At 36.8% G+C, this 25456-nt stretch overlaps 1 protein-coding gene and 1 long non-coding RNA gene across 2 annotated transcripts in view; both read right to left on the bottom strand.

Moving 5' to 3' along the window:
• Window positions 1–4310: 4310 nt before the first annotated feature.
• LOC135157627 (uncharacterized) lies at window positions 4311–12297 on the bottom strand. Its single transcript, XR_010296621.1, has 3 exons — window positions 12142–12297; window positions 7058–7267; window positions 4311–5274 (listed from the first exon to the last, which is right to left on the bottom strand). It is a non-coding gene; the product is annotated as an uncharacterized LOC135157627 (long non-coding RNA).
• Window positions 12298–12749: 452 nt separating this feature from the next.
• LOC129282686 (uncharacterized) overlaps window positions 12750–25456 on the bottom strand; it is a 33521-nt gene continuing 20814 nt past the window's right edge. Inside the window, exons 6-17 of the mRNA XM_064113822.1 lie at window positions 25199–25369; window positions 24458–24580; window positions 23701–23991; window positions 21920–22420; window positions 21060–21168; window positions 20367–20437; window positions 19178–19428; window positions 18074–18173; window positions 17339–17412; window positions 16389–16517; window positions 14621–14749; window positions 12750–13166 (exon numbers count right to left, since the gene is read on the bottom strand). Of these exons, the coding sequence (XP_063969892.1) occupies window positions 12843–13166; window positions 14621–14749; window positions 16389–16517; window positions 17339–17412; window positions 18074–18173; window positions 19178–19428; window positions 20367–20437; window positions 21060–21168; window positions 21920–22420; window positions 23701–23991; window positions 24458–24580; window positions 25199–25369 (2273 nt within the window). The 3' untranslated portion in view covers window positions 12750–12842. The remainder of the gene's footprint in view (window positions 13167–14620; window positions 14750–16388; window positions 16518–17338; window positions 17413–18073; window positions 18174–19177; window positions 19429–20366; window positions 20438–21059; window positions 21169–21919; window positions 22421–23700; window positions 23992–24457; window positions 24581–25198; window positions 25370–25456) is intronic.

The raw sequence follows: 25456 nt of genomic DNA, 5'->3' as shown, positions 1-25456 counted from the left end.
TAGGAATGACAGCAAGCTGACAGAAGAATAGAACAGGATAGAACAAGGCGATAGATATGAATGAGCTGTTGGATAGAGACAAAAAGATGAATTAAGAATGGGGGTGATAGAGAAAGAGAGACGGGTGTTGGGGGAGCCTGTGATCAATGCCTGAGAAAGCGAAGATTACCATAATTTTTTTAAGGATTTGAACAGTCAGGAAGAATCTGGGTTTTTTTTTCTGTTGGTATTTCTCAAAATACTTGTATGTTTTATGTAACGAAACGGGTATAATCCTTCGGAAGTTTCACTCACACAGAAAATATTAACTAAACAAAAGAAAAAAAGCCAAATAATTCACTGATTTTCAATTGTTCAGTAACTCTCATATCCAAAGTGCCCCCCCCCCCATCATTTCAATGTATTGGAGAGAGAGTATGAACGGGACATGGCTGTCTGCAGAAAAAAAAATACGGGGGGGGGCAAAACATTTTTGGGATATGTGCAAGGGAGCGAAGCGACAGCAGAAAATTATTTTGCAATATATGCGAGAGAGCGAAATGACAGAGAAGAAAAATGCAAGAGACAAGAGATTTGGGGAATATGTGAGAGGGAGCGAAGTGACCAAGCAGAAGAAATGTAGAGGACATAAAATTGTTGGGGTATGTGAGGGAGCAAAGCAACCGATAAAAAAAGCAGGTCAAAATATTTTCGAATATGTGTGAGGAAGCGACTCGGTCACTCTTGAGCAGTAGGGACTTGTTTAAAAATAGCTTAAGAAATATGCGTTTTCTAAGCATGGTAAACACATATTGTAGGCCTACGGTAGAATTTAGGTGCTCTAAGAGTTAGATTCTGAATGAGCTGCATTTGCTGGTAAGACATGCGCAGAGGATCTTTGTCTTTCATCCATTTTCCACACTTTTCTTTTGATTTCAGTTTCCAGGCAGAAAGGCCCACCCTCCTGTGGATGCCAATGGGGCAGGGGATTATATGCTTAAAATGCCAATTTTTCTGGTTGGAATATCAAACATTATCCTGAGCTTCGCGCTCATTTTAAAAATTATGTATAAACTATTAATGCTGATAAATACATTTAGATGTGCAGTGCTCTCTTGTAAAGCAGTTTTGTACTGAAGAGGCTACCCTTGGTAAATAAAACAGAATAAATGAATAAAGAAATAAATAAAAATGATGTTTCTAATCTCAGACTTTCTTATGCCCCTCGAAAGCTCACCCATTTTTACAATTCTTTGTTTCTCTTTTGATATCTAAAGTTCCGGTTTTTCCCTTTCTATCGTGCACTATTCTAAGCCCCAGCCCCACTGGCTTCCACAGGAGGGGGGGGGGGGGGGGGGGGCTTCCCCTGAAAACTGAAATCAAACAAAAGAAATTTGAAAAATAAAAATGGATAAGAGACACAGATCCTTGCCGCATGTCTTACCAGCCAATACAGTTCATTCAGAATTTGACTCGTAAAACACCTAAATTCTACCGTAGGCCTATAATAGGTTTATTGCCATTTCGTCTACTGCCATTTTGTCCACTCATCAAATGGTATGTCATTTCATCTACCATCAGTTGTTCCTTTTCCACATCTTCCAATTACCATTTTGTCCAATAGCTAGTTCGTCTAATAACCAATTTGTCTACTTTCATTTGGTCTAATTGCATTTTTGGCCAATTTGTCCAATAGCCACTTTGTCCATTTTCATTATGTCTATTACCATTTAGTCCAATAGCCAATTGGTCTAAGGGCAAATGGCCACTGACCACTTAGTCTACTTACATTTTGTCTATGTTCCATTTGGTCCAACTGCAGTTGATCCACTGTCACTTAGTCTAAACCCATTTCATCTAACAATCATTTGGTCTAATCATCAATGGGTCCAATTGCCATCCCGGTCAATATTCGTTTTGTCTACAATCAAATAGGAATAGTCTACTACTAGCAGTCCTTCTAGTTTGGTGCCTGTGTATTGCTACCTCGACTCCTGTTGCTCTTGTGATTTGTTATTAATTTACACCTGTCGTTTGATTAATCTTTTATTAGTGTTTTTTTAAGCTCCATTGTAATACATTTTATGTTTTTATGTAATGTTCTCCCCATCCTTTCCCACTTTTCTCTCTTTTTAATTTTTTTGTACCGTCCAAGGCTGTTATCGTTATTATTATAGTACATTTCTTGTTTATTAGTACTACATTAATTACTATTATTACAATTATTATCATTGTTATATGATGAGTGATGATTATCATTTTTAGGTGTGCATTTGTAAAAAAAAAGAAATGAGGGTAAATTCCAAATCAAAGGACCCTATTTCAATTTTATCAATTTTAACCACTCCAATTCCCCCTTTTGTGTGCGTGATGTGGTAGAGAGAGCGGGGGGGGGGGGGGGGGGGGGGTAGGAGGCTGCATGCTGTACCGCATCATTCCATTCCTGATAGCAGGCCTAGTTACATATTTTTTTATCTTCAGGAATTTCAAGGTATATTTAAGAAGTCATTTCGTCCCCCCCCCCCGGATGATGCATTATATTTGTATTAGACAACATGGCTATTGGACCAATTGACTATTAGACTAAATGACTATTGGACGATTTGAGAATTGGACGAACTGGGCGATTTGGTTGTTAGACAAACTGATTATCGGACCTAATGGGTGGTGGACGAAATGATAGACGAAATGACAATTATCCGGTAGATAATTTGGATATTGGACCAACTGATATTAGCCAACATGGCTTGGACTAAATGAACATTGGACGAACTGATTAATGGAGATGGCATTAGCCTTAATAGAATTAGACTAAATGGGTGGTAAACGAAATTGCTATTGGACGAAATGGCATTTATAGACAAAATGAAGGTAGACCATGTGGTGAGTGGACTGTATGGCAGTAGACGAATTGGCAATTTACCTTAAAATATGGGTTTACCATTCTTAGAAAACGCATGTTTCCTAAAACAAGTCCCTACCGCTCGGGAGTGAATGTGTCGCTCCCTCGCACATATTCCAAAATATTTTGACTGACCCTGGGTAAATAAAATAAACAATTACAAAAACAAAAATGTTGTTTTTAATCTGAGACTTTTTAATGCCCCTCGAAAGTTCACCTGCTTTCTCACTCTCCCCCTCTCTATCTTTGTTTTTATTCATTTTCATTTTACAATTCTTTCTTTCTCTTTTGATATCTATAAAGTTCAGATTCACCATTTCTAACTTGCACTATTCCAAGCCCCCGCCCCATTGGTATTCACAGGAATGGGGGGAGGGGGGGCTTACCCCCTGGAAAATAAATTCAAACAAAAGAAAAATGTGAAAATAAAAATGGATAAAGACAAATAATCCTCTGCGCATGTCTAACCAGCCAATACAGTTCATTCAGAATTTAACTCTTACAACACCTAAATTCTACCATATTATCAGTTTACCATGATTATAGAAAACGCATATTTCCTATGCCATTTTTAAACAAGTCCCTATCGCTCGGGAGTGAACGTGTCGCGCACCAGCACAAATTTGAAAAATATTTTGATTGACCTGCTTTCTGGTTTTTTTTATCGGATGCTTTGCTCCCTCACACATACCACAATTTTTGTCCCTCTTTCCTTTTACTTCTGCTTGGTCACTTTGCTCCCTCTCACATATTCTCGAAATATTTTGGCCCCTGCATTTGTTCTTCTCGTCACTTTGCTCTCTCACATATATCCCCAGAATAATTTTTCTGCTCGGTCGCTTCGCTCCCTTGAACATATCCTAAAAATGTTTTGCTCCCCCTGCATTTTTTTCTGCAGACAGCCAATCCATTTCTCATCCAACCTCTCTCTCTCTCCAATACCTTGAAATGAGGGGGGGGGGGGGTACTTTTGATATGAGAGTGTCTGAACAGTTGAAAATAAGTAAAATATAATTTGGCTTTTTTTTTGTTTAGTTAATATTTTCTGAATGAGTGTATCTTACAAAAGGATTATACCCATTTCATTACATACAACATACACATATTTTGAGAAATACCAACAGAAAAAACATGTACTATTCATTACTGTCCAAATCCTCAAAAAAAAAATTATGGTAATGTTCGCTTTCTCAGGCATTCATCAAAGGCTCCCCCACACCTGTCTCTCTTTCTCTATCACCCTCAATCTCAATTCATCTTTTTGTCTCTATCCAACAGCTCATTAGTAAAGGTCAAGTCTACCCAAGAAAATTGTTGGTTCAGTTAAATTGAGAAAAATCAAACTAGCATAACGCTGAAAATTTCATCAAAATGGGATGTAAACTAAGAAAGTTATGGCATTTTTAATTTTCACTTATTTTTCACAAAACAAAAATATTCACAACTCAGTGACATGCAAATGAGACAGTCGATAATGTCCCTCACTCACTGTTTATTTTGTTTTTTATTGTTTGAATTATACAATATTTCATTTTTTACAGATTTTACCATAAGGACAAACTTTACTGAACCAAAAAAGTATTGAATAATGCTAATTCCACATGATCAGGGAGGAATAAAATTTTGTTTAACATGACAAGGAGAAAATTAGAATATACCTTATTCTATATATCAAATGAAATAGTGAGTGGATGACGTCATCAGTCTCCTCATTTGCATACTGACTGTGTACAGAATGTGCATATAACTCTTTTGTAAAATTTAGCAAAATTTTTAAATGTCATAACTTTTTTATTTTACATCCGATTTTTTATCAAATTTTCAGTGTTATGCTTGTTGGATTTTTCTCTTTTTATTCATATCAACAATTTTTGGGGTGGACTTGTCCTTTATCTGTCCCCCTTGCTCTATCCTGTTCTATTCTTCTGTCATCTTGCCGTCATTCCTACTTTTCACAAACTTTTTTCTCTTCTGACATTCTAAGTCAGAATGAATATACTGTAAGACATCATTTTTGCAACACGTTCAAATTTAATGAATTCACTTTTGTTACATGCCCACGGATAAACTATTTCATTGAGCTATTTTAAATAATCAGAATGCACATTGGGGTAATTATTTGTTGTAAAGTTTTGCAAGTTATGTTTGTCCAAACTTAAGAGCAAGTAATGTACACGGCGGGACTTCTCGTGTGTGGTTTTCAGCCTCTTCTCCAAGTTCTTAATACAGTCCATTATTGCTGTTATCTTCCACTTTACCTCTCTTGGACTTTCTGATATTGAGTAGGAGTGGTCCTCGAGAAATGAAGGTGCTGAAGACTTTGCAGTATCTGGGAGGTTGTTTGCTGAATCAAAACGTCTTTCTTTCGGGGAATTCCTTGGCTTGGGTGAATTCTGTACGAGATGAATGAATTAAAAAAAGAAACATATAAGAAATATTGAACAAAAACAGATAGAAGAATGAAAAGATAGCTTTAAATTTTTCAATTAAATATTCGATAATACATGAAGAATAATATTTATTTAGGAATCAAACCTTTTCCAGTGACTTGCAACAAAATAAATGTTTTTTTTTTTTAATATTCATGATGATATATTAACCCTATCTAGCCCCTGGGGGGGGGGGCTTAATAAGCTTAATAAGCCCCCCCCCATCCACATTTTTCACGATAAGTCCACAATGAGAAACGAGGTACCACAATTTTTTTTTTCGTTCAATTCTCGCAGAGCTTTTAGACAAAATTCGAGACGCCCAGATACGCAGTTACGCAACATTTTATGAGTTCATGTTGGACCGAAAATTGCTCAAAAATATTATTTTGTATACATATTTAATCCAATGGAAATTCTATTTTCTGTCATAATTGACAAATGCATCATTATTCTTGCACTAATTGGTTGGAAATAATCAAATCTTGCTTTTTATAATTGGAATAGTGCCACGAAGTGATCCCATTGAAAAAAAACTATAAAATACATAAGGCCCCAAAACAAAGAAATACGTATGGAATTATAGAACCAATAAAATACATAAAAGTAGAAATTTGATTTACCATTTCTTCAGGAGCACATTTGTTTAGAAATCATAGAATTTGGGGAATTATTTAGGGATTTATCTTTAACCCTAAATAGACTGGGCTATTTCGACGCCTAAGAAGACGGGGGGGGGGCTGATTCAGCCCCCCTTATGATCTCGGCCGTTGATCTCGCAATCGCGACGAAAATTGGCACGCGCGTTACCCATGGCATTATCTACAATACCATAATATCAAAATCTGCGAAAAATCTCATTGCTCATTATGTTAATTAATGCGTAAAATCATAAGTTTGCTCTAATTAACAAAATAATGCCCCTAAAATGCTCATTTTTGTTTCACTTACTCTTTATAGGCATCTGATTAAATTAATTTTTAAAAAAGTTGTCAACATCACATTCATTTTTTATGTATTTTATTGTTTTCTAAATTTCTTATGTATTTCTGTGTTTTTCGACTTTTTGTTTTTTATTGTTTTTTCAATGGAAATTGTCGGAGACGTTTTTTTTTTACCATAAACAAGATAAAATTAATTGATTTTGAGCAGTAAAAGGAAAAATATGATACATTTTATAAATTTTGGCTAAAAACACTACTTGCATTGGATTTGTACACAAATACACGTTTTTGAGCAATTTTGGTTCTGCATGCAGTTACGAAATGTTGCGTAATTTCGGAACCCTGTACCTGGGGGTCACAATTTTGGTCTCAAAAGTTGCGCAAGACTTGAAAGTAAAAAGTCAACGAGTGACGCGGTAAAAAAAATGTCGAGCTCCATGCTTGCAGATTACATTGATGGTGACGTGTGCATCGGTTTTCGTTGCGATCGACAGTGCATGGAGATCTGAAGAGGGGGACCAAAAAGCCCCCCCCCCCCCCCCCGGGCTATGCAATCTCAAAGTAGCCCAGGATTATTATGTAGGGTAAACCAAATTTTTAATATATTTGTTCATTAAGTAAGAGTTTACTGTAAATACACAGTATAGGCCCAGGTCCATGGTTACCCTCCCAAATAGGATAATTTTCATCTCTATTTGGCTACTGAAAATGGAATATTTAAAGCAATGTTCTATCAAACCAAAGGTAGATAATACAGAGAAAATATTTCTTTAGAACACATGTATGATATAGATCTACTGTACCTTCTGAAGACGAGGCAGGAAATCAAACATGGTTGGGACAGCATCCTGTCTAAGACGAGTCACTTGCCCAGTCCTGTCAAAGCAACCATCTTCAAAATGGTCAGAACGGAGTACAGATCTCTTGGAGGAATTCAATGAAGCTCGCTTCATATTGACCATCCATACTGTGTTACAGACAGTACAGGTTCAGTCCAACGGCTGAATGGGAATCTGCAGCAAATGTAAACACATGTCATAAAATCAATTACACATAATTAAGAAAATTTGACTTGTCCAAAGGACACAGATGCCCCTGCTTAACGCGATCAGAAATCCATTCAATATGATTGAACTTAATATCATGCAGAAACCAATATGCATATATATAATTAATTAACAAATTTAGACCTTTGAACCGACTTGCATATATAATGAGATGTGACCTTTGACCTGCGTACACCGAATTCGAACTTAGCCTGTATTTTGTGGTCATCTACCTACACACCAAAATTTTTTAAAATCCATTAAATATTTTTCGAGTTATTGCGCAGAAACCAATTGGGGGGACGGACAGGGGCAACGCTTACTGCCCCTTCCGGGCTTCGTCTGCTGGGGCATAAAAACTCTAGGCCTACTCAGCAGGGGCCCATTTCTCATTACCTGGACAAGTTAGTCATATATCTTTATCTATTAAACACAGAGTTAGTTCCAATCTTACCCAAAAGGATTAACTAGAATCCATTGATATCGTCATATTGATACTATTGGTGGAACAAAAATAGCATAATTTTCAAAAAGTAAAATTATGATAAAACTTACAATTATTGTGATGAATTTGGAAATACATCCTATCAAAATAATAGCAGAGGCGAAATATGCATAAAACATACTCAAACATGCAGACATGGGCATTAAATTGCTGATGAAATGAAATTATCAGTAATTCATTTCATGACAAAAAAAAATCACATGTATGTGGACATTGAGATGGGTATCCCCAGATATAAAATTTGAATAGTTTAAGTAAACCATACAGGCTTTCTTCCTAAAATGATGATAATTATACAGGTTTTTAGGATTCCAAACACCATCAAAATATTATCATCATGAATAAACTCTTTAGATACCGAAACACACGATTTTATAAATTCTATGCGTATATTAGAGAGAGAATTGATCAAAATCTTGATAAGGGTCTGAAAGCGACGAGTACGAGTCCAATTATGGATGGCCTGAAGTGGTAGAATCTTTGTCAATTCAATTATTTTACTACTTTAAAATGAATGGTTTTGTGATGTTTTACCAACACTTGTTATAATTCTGTGCATTACAATTACTATTGAATGATTTATCCCACTTGTGTACAATATAATTCATTTTCTATGAATTATTATGTAATATTATAATTTTCGAATTTTGAGGCTCATTTGCATGTATTATGGTGTCATCTATCTAAACACCCAATTTTTAAAAAATCTGTTGAAATTTTATAAGTTATTATGAGGATACCAACTCGCATATTTAATGACCCTGTGTAGTGGTCCACCTGCATTCCCCCAACCAGTTATCGGGAGGAGAGACCTGCGGGTCACAGTTCTGTGTGCGCGCCCTTGTAGGCGACCCAGATTGGCTGGCTCCTCCAATATGCCTTTGAATGTCTTTGACAGATATATGGTGCTATAAAAATGCAGTGGCGTAACAGGCGGGGGGGCAGGGGGGGCAAGTTACCCCCCCCCTGGCGGATTTCACCGGGAAAATTAAAAAACAACGGGAAAAAGAAAAAAAGGAGGGAGAAAGAAAGGTAAAGGGGAAGGAAAGGGGAAAGAAAAGGAGGGAAGGGAAATGGAAAGAGAAAAGGAAAAAGACAACGAAGAAAAAACTGTTTTTAGTAAAAAAGGGAGGAAAGCGGGAAAATGTACGATAGAATTAACATTTGAAAAAGAACAAATCATTGAGAAAAGGGCCTATGTAATGCAATAGCACGGTGGGAAATAAATTAAAAGATGACAAAATGGCAAACAATAGCGGGAAACGAAGGTAGAATGTAATTAGTCAAGAGCTAAATTAGAAAACAAAGAAAAGGAACAAGAAAAAAAATAACACGACCGGGCTGCTGATGATTGAAATTAAAGAGCGGGAAGAAAGATGGACTGCATACAACATTGTGCTATAAGTTTTCTAAATTTTATGCAAATAAGCTACCGGGGCTTTGCCCCAGACCCCACAAAGTAGGGGCTCTTCATTTATAATCTTCAAATGGCTCTATAACGCCCCCGTTCAATCACGTTCAATCACTGCCATACAGACGGGGGGGGGGGGGGTCGTGGTTCCACGCCCAAGAGGATATAAAAGAAATTTTATAGGAGACAACGTACATGACGTATAATGAAATGAATAAAAACAAGGAAATGTGTTATTTGCTGATAATAATGGAAAAATCTATCACATAATTAGATTTTAATTTCAATAGGCAATTTTTCCAGCTCGCTTTGCACACTGGCGACTTTTCACAAATTTTTCCCACATTTCTATGTTTTGCCCCCTCAAAATATTTGGTTCATTACGCAACTGGGTTGAATAAATGTGTTGTGTAAAAGTTATATTATGCCCGCGATTTGATTAAAATTGGGGAAATCTGCAAGGTTTAAATGGCTTTGATATCAAGAAGTTCCTGGGGCTCTGCCCTGGACCCCAAACACACAGCACTGCGTATGGAAGGGTTGGGCCATGCCCCCAAAAAGTTCTACAGCCAAGAAAAAAAAAAGGAGGAATTGCCTCCTTTTTTGTTGGAAAAGTATTGTAGGATATGATTTTAATTACTGAATATGTTAAAAAATAGCTCAAAGTTAGATTCTCATGAAAAGTTGATTTTTTTTCTCGCTTGCTTCGCTCGCTCAGGACTTATATATATAAAGCAGCCTTTTGGCACATGTTCTATACTGCGCTCCTCGTTGTTTTTTTGTTTTGTTTTTTACTCTTCACGCTACTGCCGCAAAGAATCCTCTTCACAGTGGCGTACAGACCACCGTGACAAAAAAGGAATCTAAAGAGAGAAGAATTAAATAAATTTATTATCAGCTGGATATCATGTCAAAATCTATCACAAAATTGGATTTTTGTATTAAAAAGGTATAAAAAAAATTGCTCGCTCGCTCCGCTCGCTCGCAACTTTTTTTAAAGGTAAGTTCTGGCCTTCTCAAAATAGTCGCCTTACTACACCATTACGCCTATTCATACCATGATATGACCGGGAAATTTTTGGCTCTTGCCAACCCCCCCCCCCCTGGCCACCGAACCCTGTTACGCCGCTGTAAAAATGCTGTGCATCATCATCATCTACCTACACACCCAAATTTTTTAAAAATCTGTTGAATATTTCATAAGATATCTTTAAGGAGCTGTGATCTTTGACCTGCATACTCCGAATTCGAACTTAGCCTGTATTGGTATCATCTACCTACACACTCAAATTTGTTTAAATATGTAGAATATTTTATAAGTAATCATGCGGAAACTAAATTGCATATTTAATGAGCCGTGACCTTTGACCTGCCGACTATGAATTCGAACTTGACCTGTATTTTGGTGTCGTCTACCTACACACTCAAATTTGTTTAAATATGTAGAATATTTCATAAGTAATCATGCGGAAACTAAATTGCATATTTAATGAGCCGTGACCTTTGACCTGCCGACTCCGAACTTAGCCTGTATATGGTGTCATCTACCTACACACCCTAATTTTTATAAATCTGTTGAATATTTCATAAGTCATCATGCGGAAACCAACTCGGATATTTCATGAGCTGTGACCTTGGACCTGCAGACTCTGAATTCAAAGTTAGCCTGTACTATGGTGTCATGTACCTACACACCAATTTTTTTTTAAATCAATATATATAAATCGAAATATATTTCGATTTATTGCACGGAAACCAATTGGGGGGGCGGGCGAATCAACGGACAGGAGCAACGCTTAATGCCCCCTCCGGACTTTGTCTGCGGGGGCATAATTACCGAGGAGCTGCATTTGAAGCGAGCCTGAATCAAGGCTGTGAAATTTATTAGCGCCACCATCAGGCTTCCTTTTATTTGCGTAAAAAGAAGAGACACGCAAAGTCACTTTCTAGTCCAAACTCCAAAGTAATCAAATTTGCTTTTTTTTAAAGATGATTTTGATTTAGGCCTAATTAAAAATATACTATTGACTTTTTGTATTATGGCTACTCACCGCAAAGCGCCCCGGTGAGTAGCGAGGAGTTTCGGCAAATATTAATTCTGTATTGTAATGAAGCGATGTTTGCCAACTTCACAGAAATCCAGGGCCAAATGCAGTTCGGTGTACGAGGTTAGTACTATAGATCTATACATGTACTGTAGCAACTATATGTAGCCACTAACCTCGAACTAGTAATGAGTGGGGCCAGGGCTACCACAAGTTCGTGTAAGCTCCACTACACTTCACTACTGCTAACCTCTGCTTCACCTATAGGCTATAGTGGAGTGTTTAATGGCTGGCTATACGAACCATTGCCTGAGTTTTTTAGGCCTAGTCACTCAAGGGTTCATTACATGCCGCCGCGCACAGAAAAATCAAGCAATAGAAGTTGTGTGTTGTGGACACCAGAAGTGGGATCACATCACGCGTGACCCACTAGTTAGAAATCCATTGCCAAACGTGGTTAATGGTGCGAGGTTAATATACTAATACTAACCTCGCAATACGCGTGAGTCACTGAGTGGAGTAGCCTAAACGGTTAAGTTAGAGTTTCATACGGCATGTACGGCCAGGCATCAATAACTTTTGTTGTCATCCAATTTCAATGAAATTTTCAGCATTTTGCTCGGAATGAATTTTACATTATTTATTAAGATCAAGGCCTAAATATCTTCAACCTGTATAATTCATAACCATTTTACTTTTTAGGTGTGCAGAAAAGACCAACCCCCCCCCCCCCCATGGTCTGCTGACTACAGTACATAAACTTAAATACACGGGACTAGTATTGTTACACAGCTTTTTGCAAATGCAAGTTTGGTAACGACTAACGAATTCCCATTTTTTTTCAACGTAATTTTGAAGTCGAAAACATAGCTGAACTTACGAATGCAATGTCCGTCCACATCCTACCGATTAGAGCAGTTGTATGCAGCTCATGTAGGCATGAATAACGTGAAATCTAAGCTAATAAGTTCACCAACATGCCAATCTGAGCTGTGAAAAAGTGTGATCGTCCCGGAGCGAAAACAGCTTGAGCAAGCAAGGTGCAGCCAATCAGCGACCTTCTTATGTCCCCTTCGAGACAGAGGAGACGAAATGATTTTATGTCAAAAAGACTCAAAACACAAAATCATTTCGTCGACGAAATTTTTTTGTCTTTTGACACGAAATCGTTTCGTCGACGAAATTATTTTTTTGTGTTTTGACACAAAATCATTTCGTCGACGAAATTTTTTTGTGTTTTGACACAAAATCATTTTGTCAACGAAATTTTTTTGTGGTTTTGACACAAAATGATTTCGTCGACGGAATAGATTTTCGCATCGCAACGAAATAAATTTTGTGGACGCAATTACATTTAGTCTCGACGAAAATTGATTTTGTGTGACAAAAAATAATTTCGTATACGAAATAAAACTGCGTCATGACGAAATGATTTTCATATGAACAAAAACACATTTTGTGTACGGAATTGCGTGAATTGGACGGAATTTACCATCGGACATTTGGTGCGCCATTTCGTTTGATAAAAATTCATTTCGTATGGCACGCCAAATAAACTTTGTGGACGCAATTACATTTCGTCTAGACGAAATTGATTTCGTGCATTTCGTCGAGACGAAATTGATTTTGTGTGACAAAAAATAAATTTTGTGTACGAAATAAAAAAGCGTCATGACGAAATGATTTTCGTCTGAATAAAAACACATTTTGTGTACGGAATGCCGTGATTTGGACGGAATTCACTGGCGGACACTTGGCGCCCCATACTGGGAACCCTTCTCGGAATCGTTCTAAAGTTTCCTGAACTTTTGTCATTAGATTGATTAGTTGACGAGCTCGATTCGCTTGCTGCTCGGCCTCATTTGGCCAGTGTAAGAACTGGTACTGCTTCACTACATGACGAGCCTAGAATGAGTATTAAAACATATTCATGTTATCTGTAAATTTTTAAGGTACTTATTTTATTCATCTGGAAAAATTGGCACTCAAAAATGTTTCATACAATAATAATTGTATGAGAATTATTTTAACCATTTGGTTATTCACAACCCCTGAGAGAGTTTGCAGATGGGAAATTAATCATTTGTTTTAATAAAAGGAATTGCAAGTAAAGAACTGCTGTGTTTTAATTCACAAGAATATTCTAGAATGTCTCGATAAGTTATCTTGCAGCATTTCATTCAATGGCGGAATACCATATTTACTTATGTTGAACTCTTTTCGTATCATCAAGAGACTATTTGCAAATGTTTTGAGAGGAATTGTCAGTTCTCATCAAGAACATCGATAGGTTCGACAGAACATTTTTCAACTCATGGATTGCTGATATCGGCTGTGTTCAAGAATATTTTAGCTCAGTGACTATGATCGCCCATCGCAACTCAACATCAATTTCATCATCATCAGCATTATGGGCTTTGACTTAAGAGCTACTTGCCAGCCAATTTGGATCATTATTTTGTCATTTAGAGCTATCATATTTTGGATTAACAAGAACTGTCTATACCTTCCAACGGGGGTTTATGTAAGCATATTCTTTTATTATTTCTTTCATTTATTGTGATAAAATGGAAAAAGTCTAATCAAATTTACTAATTATTCATGTTTGTTGCGGTTCCTATTATATCGAAACAAATGTTACTTCACAAGACAAATTACCATACGACTCAATTTTAAGAATGTAATGTCTCAATGGCATTTATCAAGTCGTATTGTACAATGTCGACTACGATGTACTTAAGCAATTTGCATACGATTACTGGCCCCTTCTTTCTATTTGTACTTGTTCATAAAATTTACATAATATCTATTGTTTATAATTTACTAAATGTCACATTTGTTATTTGATCAATTATTTTGTATGTGTTTTATTATTGTGAATTTTTAATTTGAAACTCCCGCTAAAAGGCCAAAAGGGTACACAACAAATTCTTCAAAATCCAGAACATGGTTAACTTCCAGGTTCTTCAAACAGTCCCGGTACATTTTTTTTTTCAAGAACCCGATCCAAACCATAACGCTTCATGCGAGCTATGTGTATAGATTCTTTAGAGTGCTTTGAATTCATCCATATCCCAACCAGTTTGGACATATTCAAACTCTCCCTTTAAATAACAAGCAAGTGCCCATAATCTTGGGTCAGTTTCATAAAAGAGTCATAACGAATTTTGTAATAACAATTTAAAGCTACTGAAATATTTTAATCAGATTGGCTAATATCTAATTGTAACATGAAATAAGACGTGTTTATAGAACGGGAACCAAAAATACATTTAAATTAAAAAGGAGCTATAGGTAAACAAATATTTCAATTTCTTAATGAGATTTTATAAATTTGAGATGTAGAAGAAAGGGTATACCTTTGAATTGTTTCTAGTAACTTGCATCTCCCTCTCTATCAGTCCTTCGTTCTCAGAGACAGACAACGTTGTGATAGAAAAGGATCCGAAAGTTGCAACGCCATTGTCCAACCAGTATTGGGCACAAACCTAAAGGGATTAGGATAGGCATACATGTAAATTAAATTTAATTGAGTAACAACTTGCACATCGACCGACTTTAATTATCGATACAGCCATCACACTTCTTCTCCACCGTTAACTTGAAAATCTCGATCTCGATCATAATAAAATGATAAATGTAGCAAGTAACATTCATGATTTGAGATGCTGCTGGACGAATAAAACCTAAGGTAATAAAATACCCAAGGTAATAAAATTATTCAATGTGATTTTTAACACAACACTCAAGACTCCACCAACAGTGCCGTTATAACACCACATGGTGTTAAACAAACACCAGGATTGTCTTGTAAGTTTTTTCCTAAAACAATCAAGCATTAACCCAATGGCCACCTCCGTAATAAATAGGCCTTTATACTTTCATTTTTGTTACATACAGAGTCAAAGATTCTACACGTGTTATCAATGTTAATCCACAACTATCTCTTTTTGAGTCACAAAGAATGAGATTAACATTTTCTATAGCTATCTAGGTGTTAACATCAGAACATGAATCATATTCAGTAGCGTATAAGATTATTTAGTAACGGTCTATAATCATCATTTTGACGAAGTAAATATCAAATGTAAATATGTATTTGTGAAAGAATCTTAAGGCTCTCCACGGTTAAGAGCCTATAATCCATGCTGAAAAAATCTGAGTACAGTGTGTTCCCAGTATATTTACGTAGTGGACCGTGTGTGGATATATTTCACATCGTTGAAATCATCAATTTTCTCAATTTGGAATCGAAGAGCGTGTGTAGGGGAGAGTTGGGTAATCCCGAACACCGTAATATCTTTAGGAGAGGTGAGGTTTTGCTGTCACGGCAGTAATAGCTGAAACACAGAATGTTGTCTGAATTCCTATGCACGGATCTGTTGACTGGTCTCTTCCGATTAAAGAATAATCGAGAAAATGCATATGACAGATTTTCGTTTTTTACGTTTCCTTCATTGAAGAATGAAGAGTGGGGTAATCCCGAACGCGGGGTAATCCCGAACATCTCAATATCTCCTAGGAGAGGTGAGGTTCTGCTGTCACGATATAATAGCCGTAACACAGAATGTAACACAAAATTATACACGTGTTATCAATGTTAATGCACAACTATCTCTTTTTGAGTCACAAAGAATGAGATGAACATTTTCTATAGCTATCTAGGTGCTAACATCAGATCATGAATCATATTTAGTAGCATATAAGATTATTTAGTAACGGTCTATAATCATCATTTTGATGAAGTAAATATCAAATGTATATATATACCTGTGAAAGAATCTTAAGGCTCTCCACAATTAAGAGCCTATAGTCCATGCTGAACAAATCTGAGTACAATGTGTTCACAGTATGTTTAGGTAGTGGATCGTGTGGGTATATATTTCACATCGTTGAAATCATCAATTTTCTCAATGTGGAATCGAAGAGTGTGTGTTTTTCACGGTATGTTCATAAAGTAGCACCGTGAGATTCACAATGTGAAACGTGAGGGTTGCGACCAGTATGAAGATGATTTTATATTTTTTTCCCACACTCTGAACACACTTTTAGTTACACTGTGGACACAATGTGAACACACCTCCGGACACACTTTGGACAATATGTTCTTTCCAGGAGGCCACTCACCTTGTTACGTCTGTCATCATCGTTAAGCATGATGATAACAGTTGGTTGGTTGTAAAATACCACGTCCCAGAAAGCGGCGACTGTGTTAGGCATAGGCATCTGTGTAGTTATAAACCGGCATCGAATACCCTATACAACACGTGAGGAGAAAAAAAATCCACATTATAAAGCAAATTGAATGTTAAATGATTATATAATTGTTAGACAATCTATAACTGTTACAGCGTAGCTATGTCACACATACATAACACCATTCCGCCCACACCCACGCATAATGTATTCCTAAAGATTTCGTGATGGTTCGTTTTGGATTTATTTACCGTATGAAAATCACAACAAATTACAATGTACGAAATATCAAGAATACTACACTTAAAAAGATACAGATAGATCACTCTATTCAGAGTCATTGATATATTGGCTCTGATCTTCCTAGACTATTGCATGTTTCTATATGTTTTCTTGTAGGATAAAATGTTAACATCTCATATTAGGGTCAAGCTCAGGGGGGTATAAGACGAATTTTACTTCAATAAAAAATAAACAATAACTTAAATGAGTTCAGTGCATACTTCTAGAACATTCTCATCTTTGAAAAATTGTGACGTTTGACGACCATGAGGGTTGCATGCCTAAGTTTTTCCATTTATATTTGATGGGTTTATGCTTATTCCATCATGATGATGTAGTTCCTTGGGGGAAATAATGTCTCTTACATTCGCCTAACAGCATAGCACTTTGACAAATAACGGTGGTGCTTAAATTACGTCGAAAAAAAACATGGCTCCAAATGTGAAACTATTCATGTTGAAACCACGACTAGGCGTAATCGATGGAACGTAGATATCTTATGTTGAGATAAGATTTTGTGTATAACGTTGTTTTTTCCCTGCTGCTGTCCTCTTAACTACCTTCATCCGAAATCTCCCGATTTGAATAATTAAACTCACCTTGACGTAGCTGGCATCGATGAAATCTGAATCTAAAGAGCCCACAGACTCTAGGATGACTCTGTTCCTATCCACTGGAAGTTTGTCAATATGAGGGTAAAAGAAAGGATATCGATATTATTGAGCAAAAATTAATTTGCCAAGAAACTGATGTTAATGGGAATAAAACCATAAAGTTATAGTGAACACCAAATGACATTAAATACAGGCAATCAATGAGAGAGCTACGTGTTAAAGCTGTCACGTTTATAATATTTCTTTACTTGTCTTTAATTATCCAACATTAAATAAATTTGCTATCTTATTTTTTGTTTGCTATTGTATTTTATCTTCATACGGACCTGTTTACAAACTAGTCATGCAGCTGGTCCTGGGAACGATTTTTTAATAGGGATAGCCGGTTTTGAAGAATATTTGAGAAGAAAACTGAAAACTGTCCCAGAAGTAAATTGGCACCGCAAAAAACAAAACAAAATCAAAGGTTTTAACTTCACAATAAAATATATTTTGGGTATATTTGTACTTAGCATATCCTACTTGATTAACAGGAGGTACTGCCTATGATATTGACAAGCACCCAACACCCCCAGGCTAATCTTGGGGATGCTTCAGCACCCTAACACCCCCACTTCGCAGGACCAAGCCCTGTTGCTGATAATATTTTTACCGTCTTGAAACAAGTTAACTAACAAAGATATTCATGAAAACCACACATTGATATTATTTTTTTATTACGTGGATGGTTGTTCGTGTTTCGACTCTTTGACCGGTTTTCTTTCTTCAACGCAGTTCTTATCATCAAGGCTGGAGGACCAGGACAAACGTTTGCCAAATTCTAAAATTACAATTAAAATGAGAAAATAACAATTATGAAAACTAATCGTGGTTTCAAAATGTAGTTCAATTATTATTTTGTTTCACTTATTTCTCCACTTGTTTCTCCCATCTGATAGAAATCAGATAAATCGTGTAGTAAAAAATTGGTTTTAGTTAAAAACAGTTAAGAGTCAGATGAAACACCCCTTTTATAATTTCCTTACACGCCCAATAAACTTCTAGCATGTTCCATAACTAAAATGCACTAGTACGTATATGTTAGTACGTATATGCTTTTCATAGATTCAATTTTTTTAAGTTCACACATGTCAAATTAATGTCTTTACTTTTATCATTATAGCCTAATACCTCATCCCCACTGTAGCGCGAACCGTTAGGATTGGGCTTTTGCGAATATACTTCAGGAATTGCCACGACTGACCTCAAGATCTGATAAGATCGATACGATCACTCCACAGTTTAGACTGTGGGTTTAATCGTGGCACCAATTATGACAGTAGGAACAAGGTGTAACCAATTGATTTATTAATTTCATTTTATTTGATTTTTATGAAAGCCTGGATGGCTTATCTCCATTGAAGTCCTTATACCTCAAGTAACAACATGACCAGCAGAGGAATTACACACATAATCTTTAGTACAACTAAAAATAGCATGTTTTGAAGAATTTTGAAGACGTTCAAAATGTATGGCGAGTTGCCAGGATTACAATAATAATAGGGAGTTTTCGAACTAAGACGACAAACGTTTTCAAGAACATTAAAAAATGTATTATCAATTGCCCTTCATGACAAAGAGCTTCGTCGAAAATTGAATTTGCAAATCAAACAACAGTCCTCTCTGGACAAACGACACGTTTGCGGTTTTTCGTCAGCTCCGAAACTTACGACGAAAATGCTTTACCTGTTCCCCAATTTGTGAGTTAATGGGGATTTTTCAATGCATGTGCTGTGTTCTTAAATTTGTTCTACGTCGTAGTGCGAAAACTTCCTAATTGCTCACAAGGAAATCCTTATAGAATGTGTCAGTGTGCCTATTATTCTCAACAAAAGTGGCGAACTTTGAGACAGGTATGAGGCGGCGATCCTTTGAAGATTCCTCTACTGTAATTCGTGTAGGCTTGTAACCCTCGTCTAAAGGAGTAGGCCTAGTTGGTAGGTCGGGCATAGGGATTTGGTTTGAAGGTTCCATCGGTTTCCGACGCCCCAGGTTTTCGTACCGCTGAGATGGTTGATCTGTTTCTTGGCCTTTATCTCGAATAAGGGATTGGAAAGGAAAAGACAAACGGAAGATTGAACCACCGCGTGATTACGAGGTAGTCAGTAATTATCGCATGAAAATGAAATGCTTTTAAATGGGCGATCACACACACATGCCAGTTCAGACGCTAGTGCCCGGCGGTTAGCCCCCGAAGCTTAATGCAATCAGAGTACTTCATTGCAGAGTTTTACGATCTTTTATGGCGTTTATTGCATTTTTAGGCAAGCACAACCCCAGAAGCGGATCTAGAGGGGGGGTTGGGGGGTGGGGTTGCAACCCCCCCCAAAAAAAAATCCGGGGACCATTTTTTTAAATCTTATCTTTTTTTTAAACTTGTAATTTTATTAGATGCAAGAAAACGCCATTTTCACACACAGATTTTCAAAAATTTTCCCTACTGTGGGAGGGGGGACACCCCCCTCCCACACCCTCCCCCCTCGCTCGCTCCGCTCGCTTGGACTCGGTCGCTACGCTCCCTCGCATACCACCCCAACCCCCCCCCTTTATAAAAAGCTGGATCCGCCCCTGAACCCTAAATAATTACATCCTCTGATTGCATCCAAACTTCGGGGGCAAACAGCTGTCGACACCGGCAATATGTCATTATGCTTTACTAATAACGAACCAAGAACATTAAAACAGCATTACAAGCTATTAACTGAGAAAACACAAATGGCTGTCTGGTCAGGACATTTTCACTTTTACCTCATGTTAAATTTTGTACCTAGTGCAAGATAAATAGGTCTGTATTCAAGAAACAAAACTACCTATGTATCATTCATCTTAGGACCAACAGTGCAACTTTAAAAAGCGAAATTGGTAATTTTACACAGAGTTGGAGGGATTTGGTTGGGATATTACAAATAGGTGTACCGATGCTTAATAGAAATTGCCCAACATGTCAACAACAGCTGACTCGGCGTTATCTTACCAGTGGAAATGCCTTCGATAAATCCATCGTTTTTGTTAGTCACAGGTTTTGAAACTTCTTTGGTTCGATTCCTAAATCAAAGTAAAAAAAAAAAATAGACCGTCAAAAAACAAGATATAACAGGCGACATCTTCTTGTGCATATAAGTGTTATACTAATACAAGCAGAATTGCAAATTGTCATATAAATTCCCTATTTTACATCCGGTTTTAATTACATTTCGATTGTTATGCTCATTTCAATTTTCCTTTCTTGTTCATCTATACCCTTTTTCGGGGTAGACGTCGTTCTTTAAGTGAAAATATCATCCGTATAACAATTCATTCCTCTCAATTATCGTACTATTACTGCTAACACAATCAATACTACTAACTCTCTTCTTCTTTGATATCCAATGTTATCATAATAATCATCTAAAGACAAGCAACCCCCTCTTCCTTCCTTAAAAAGATAATCCAGTGATCCTTATCTGCCCCTACCAATCCGATCCATATCTTAGCACATGGTCAACTGTAAAAACCTTAGGTAAAAATTGCAGAACGCTTTGAATATCTCTCTAAACATAGACGGTGTTTGGTAAGTTACGTTTGTCACGTTGTCCATATTGTATTTTATTTTAATATGTTTTAGAATGATTTATGGCTGATAGTTTACAGTTTAAGGGAATACAAACAGTAGAGACACATCGATTACCTTCTTATTTTTATTATGATCACCAGGCCGGCAATCAACAGAAGGATGAGTATTCCACCTATAGCGCCACCAACGATAGGACCAATAGTAGAAGAACCAATAGGCGATTCTATTGAAAACAAGGATTTATACTATCAGGAAGGTATATACGTATCCATTAAGGTGACACAACATTTGTTCCGGCGACAATTGTTCGGGCTTTATTTTGTCTGTGATATAGGGGTAGGCTTAGGCGTGCAATATGGGTTTGCTATGTTTAGGGTTAGGTTTATCATGTTTATGTGTCTTTAAAGTGTTGAATCCAAAGTTATATTTAGTAATTAGTGTGTTGAATTTGAAGCGGAGCAATTGTCGCCGGAAAAAATGTCATGGAACCATCAATTAAACAAACAAAAAAAAATCGATTTTGTTGTTGCGTCAAGGCCAAACAACCCCAAATGCAGTAACAGCAGCTGATTTAATAATTTTAATCCCCATAAACTGAAACAAGATTAGCTGTGGTAAGTGATCATTTGAAATCTAGGGTTAATATTAAATCGTAAAGATTGATTTGTTATTCAGATCTCAAAGAATTTCAAACCAGATCTGTTTTCACAGTCAAAGAAGACAGGTTATAAGAGAGCTCAAGCAAATCAAATCTTGTTCAACAATAACAAAATAAAAAGAGAATCAAGCACTATGAAATTTTACACAAATCCGATAAACAGTGAAAATCGCTAAATCAATGGGTAATGTCATACCGATGTAGCCAATTCGTGAGGAAAAACTCACTCATTTGCTACAGCACATGCGCGTACCCACACAAACACACGTACAAACACAACATACTAACTAAAATGCCATCTTCATCATGGACTCACCTACAGGTATCTCGCGAGTGGTCACACTCAAAGCAGGACCCATTTCTCCTTCACCGTTCAGCCCCTCACGAACTGCTGAAATACGAATTTCATACGACTGACCCTCGTCCAGACCAGTGATATTGTGCATCAGGATTTTTATATCTCCTTGCCTCTTTTTCCGAGAAGAATCCCTGGGTAAGGATTCCACCCGAAGGTGTTTCATCTGCCTTCCGTCTCGTTCTTTCCTCGCCGTTGTAAACACTTCATAGGAAGATTTCATCGATCCTTCATACCCTCTTCTTTTCCTTGAAGCCACCGATCCTGGCCTTTCAGATGGAACACCTGATGCCGTTATAAAGGTGTTTGTATCGTTCCCATCTGAAGAAGAAACGTATACTTTATAGCCAATGACAGGGTCGTCTCCAACATCAACGCCAGGGCTCCAAGAATCCCATGCAATAACCAAATATTTGTAACCTTGTTCTGCTAACCTTGGCTGGCTGTTGAAGACCGGAAGAACTGAAATGGACAAAAAGCAGTTCAAACACTTTTCATACAAATTGAAGGAATTTTCTTTTATGGACAAGAAGGATGAAATCTAGGCCTCCTAACACCAAATTAGGCCCAAGGTAGCCTTACCTCAAACATTATCAATGGTTCGAAATATGTTTCCGTTTTAAAAGCATTACCTATTATCCTTTTTGGCACCAAGACAGGGCGAATGATTGCTGCACGGAACACTTTAAAGTAGGTAAATGAACGACTCATTCCTGAAAGTTTCTGCACCATGTATTAGAATGGGTGTGTTCCCTGGCCAAGACCAAATACGATTTGCAATGGCGTTTAGCCCTTTGCTTAAAACCTTTCCCACCATATAATGACAAATTAGTACCAAATCCAACGTATACCAGATATTTCTTTGATGTATAGCTTCCTTATAATAAAAACCATGGTTTTCTATATACAGTCAGTCCGCAAGCCCCTGTGTTAATGAGCAAATGAGCAAGATCTATCCAAGTCCTCTCGTGGTTGAATTCATGTCCCTGCAAAATCTCGTGAATTGTGAGACTTTCTTTCTCAAAGAATTTAACCACTTTTTTTCTTGAGTAATATTGATTATTTTTGTACCATGGGCAAGAGTAAATGTTACTCTCTTATATTGGTAATGAAGTTATTGAAGATTTTCATTATTCTGATGAAACAGTTCTAGGCATGTCTTCATGAATATTCAGTAGGTGGGCTGATGATGTCATATCCCTACTTGTTATTTTGTATTTTATTACATGAAATAAGGTTTATTAAAATATTGTCTACCAAGAACTAAAATAATTGGATTGACAACTGATGAAGTGCATTAGTTATCTATTGCTGCAACTTATTTTAACGAAATGGAGACATATCATTTAACAATTATGATTTCATGTAGTAATATAAGAAAAAAGGAATGTGGAGATGTGACATCATTAGCCCGCCTAGTGAATATTCATGACGACATGCCTAAAACCGTTTTCACAATATATTGCTAAACTTTAAAATTGAATAACTTCGTTATTTGTGTTCCGATTTTGATGAAATGTTTATAATTTTGCTCTGTGAACTTTATTCTATTTATTTAGATAAAAATATTTTCAGTCCGGAGCATCCCTTTAAATATTAAAACCTTTCTCACAACAAATCCCGTATCGTAAATACCTTTGGCCTTTAGTATTTTCGCTTGGTAGAGAATGGTCAGCTACATTAAGGTATACTTATAGATCAAGGATGTTCTTAGATTATTCATTCCTCACCAAAGGACCTACCGAATGTCCCATGAGGGGGCAGGCTGACATAAGCAAATCCATCGTCACTGGTTAAGTTGCCAACGAAACAGTAAATTGTTTTAGTTTCTATGTCATCGATGGAAAGTGTAAAGTTCGATTGCAACGATGATCCATCACTTGTGTCAGTATAAGTAGCAGTAACGAAACTTTCAGTTGTGAAGTCCCCAATAGCAGCTCTCATGGAGAGGCCATCGTCTAAATCGGTAGCGAATGTGCAGGAAATGATTGCAATGCCTGGATTCGTCTTTTCTCTAGTAGCGGTAAAACGATCTTTAGAAAAAAGTGTGAAACAGAAAAAGCGATATCTTAATGCTGGGTTCATGAATATTACGTCTCAAGAACTGTATAATGGCGATGCAAAATGCAGCATATCCTGCAAGTAAAATGTTGTTTGCATAATCCATTATTAAGGAAAGTGATATTGTGTACTCTTTAACTAATTCAAGCAGATTAAAAACTTTGGAATCGATATTTCAATTATTTGAGGGACTGAGACTGTCATTTCTGGCACTGCTCATTCCCGAACACGAAATGTTGATGACGTTCTCCTACGAACTATGTGGTTAAGCAGTTTGGTACTATTGTTTTTAAGGTACATGTATTTTAATCTTGAGGACTTGCTCTTTTGATAGAGTTTACCTCTAAAAAGTACACGTATTTGTGTTTTTCATAAGTAATCAGGTGGTCATTTCTTAGAAGTAACAAATTAAAATTAGAATAGCCCTTCGATACTAACCTGTTTGGCAATTGTCTCCCGACCATCGTGGATGACATGAAGTGCACGAACCTGACTCGTCGTCACACGTGTCGGTAGCAGCACAATGGCATGTCTTAGAACAGGACTCGAAACACCCAACAACTACAAGGCGTAAGCAAAGTTCAAAATAACTGTTAATTGTAATTATAATGATGATGATCATCATCATAATAATAATCATGATGATAATAGTAATAATAATGCTAGATATATTAAGTGCATGATAATTAATACTTAGTTCTCTATACCATGTATACTGTACATTACTCTTCCCCGGAATGCAGTTTATTGTTCAAAACGTGATTCATGCCATTTGCCTTGTGTCAGCCTGTCATTTCAACATTAAAGGTGTTGGGAGTTGGAAAAATAATAAGATCTACCAACATGACCAATATCCTATATTATGACTGTGAAACGTGAAATCTTGTCTTATGTGTAAGCGTCATGGGTCTGACTTTGCCATTGAAACAAGGTAGTGCGTTCGGATCACAGCTAAGGCGTCCATTTTTCGTACCCGATTGTACCGAACTTTACCAAAAAGGTGAATTGGTACCAAGTAGGATTCCTCTTATGAACTATAGGCGTTGTATACATGAGTTGGGGGTAAATAATAATACACAACTGAATTGACATCTTTCGGACCAGTATTGAGTTGTTACTGCTTACACATTTTATGCATAGTAAATTATTAGTCATTAATGAAATATGGAAATATCTTACATGTGAAACATCTGTCTGGCTTTTCTGGTGTTTCAGCGACAAAGCCAACCTCACATTGTCCCTCTGATGATGAACAGAACCCAGAATCATTCTCGCATTCTGACAGATCAGGACAGTTACAGAACTTCGTGCAATTGATTCCAGAGTAACCAACAGGACACACGGATGGAACTGTGGTGATAATAATGACAACAGGGTGCTTTTCATAGCTAATCTTTAATGCGCTTTGAAAGAAAATTCAATTGCTTGTTTGTTAAA

The sequence above is a fragment of the Lytechinus pictus genome, chromosome 19 (genome assembly GCF_037042905.1).
Source record: "Lytechinus pictus isolate F3 Inbred chromosome 19, Lp3.0, whole genome shotgun sequence".
Classification (NCBI taxonomy): domain Eukaryota; kingdom Metazoa; phylum Echinodermata; class Echinoidea; order Temnopleuroida; family Toxopneustidae; genus Lytechinus; species Lytechinus pictus.
The sequence above is the reverse complement of the archived record's forward strand: the minus strand, read 5'-3'. Positions and strand labels throughout refer to the sequence as shown.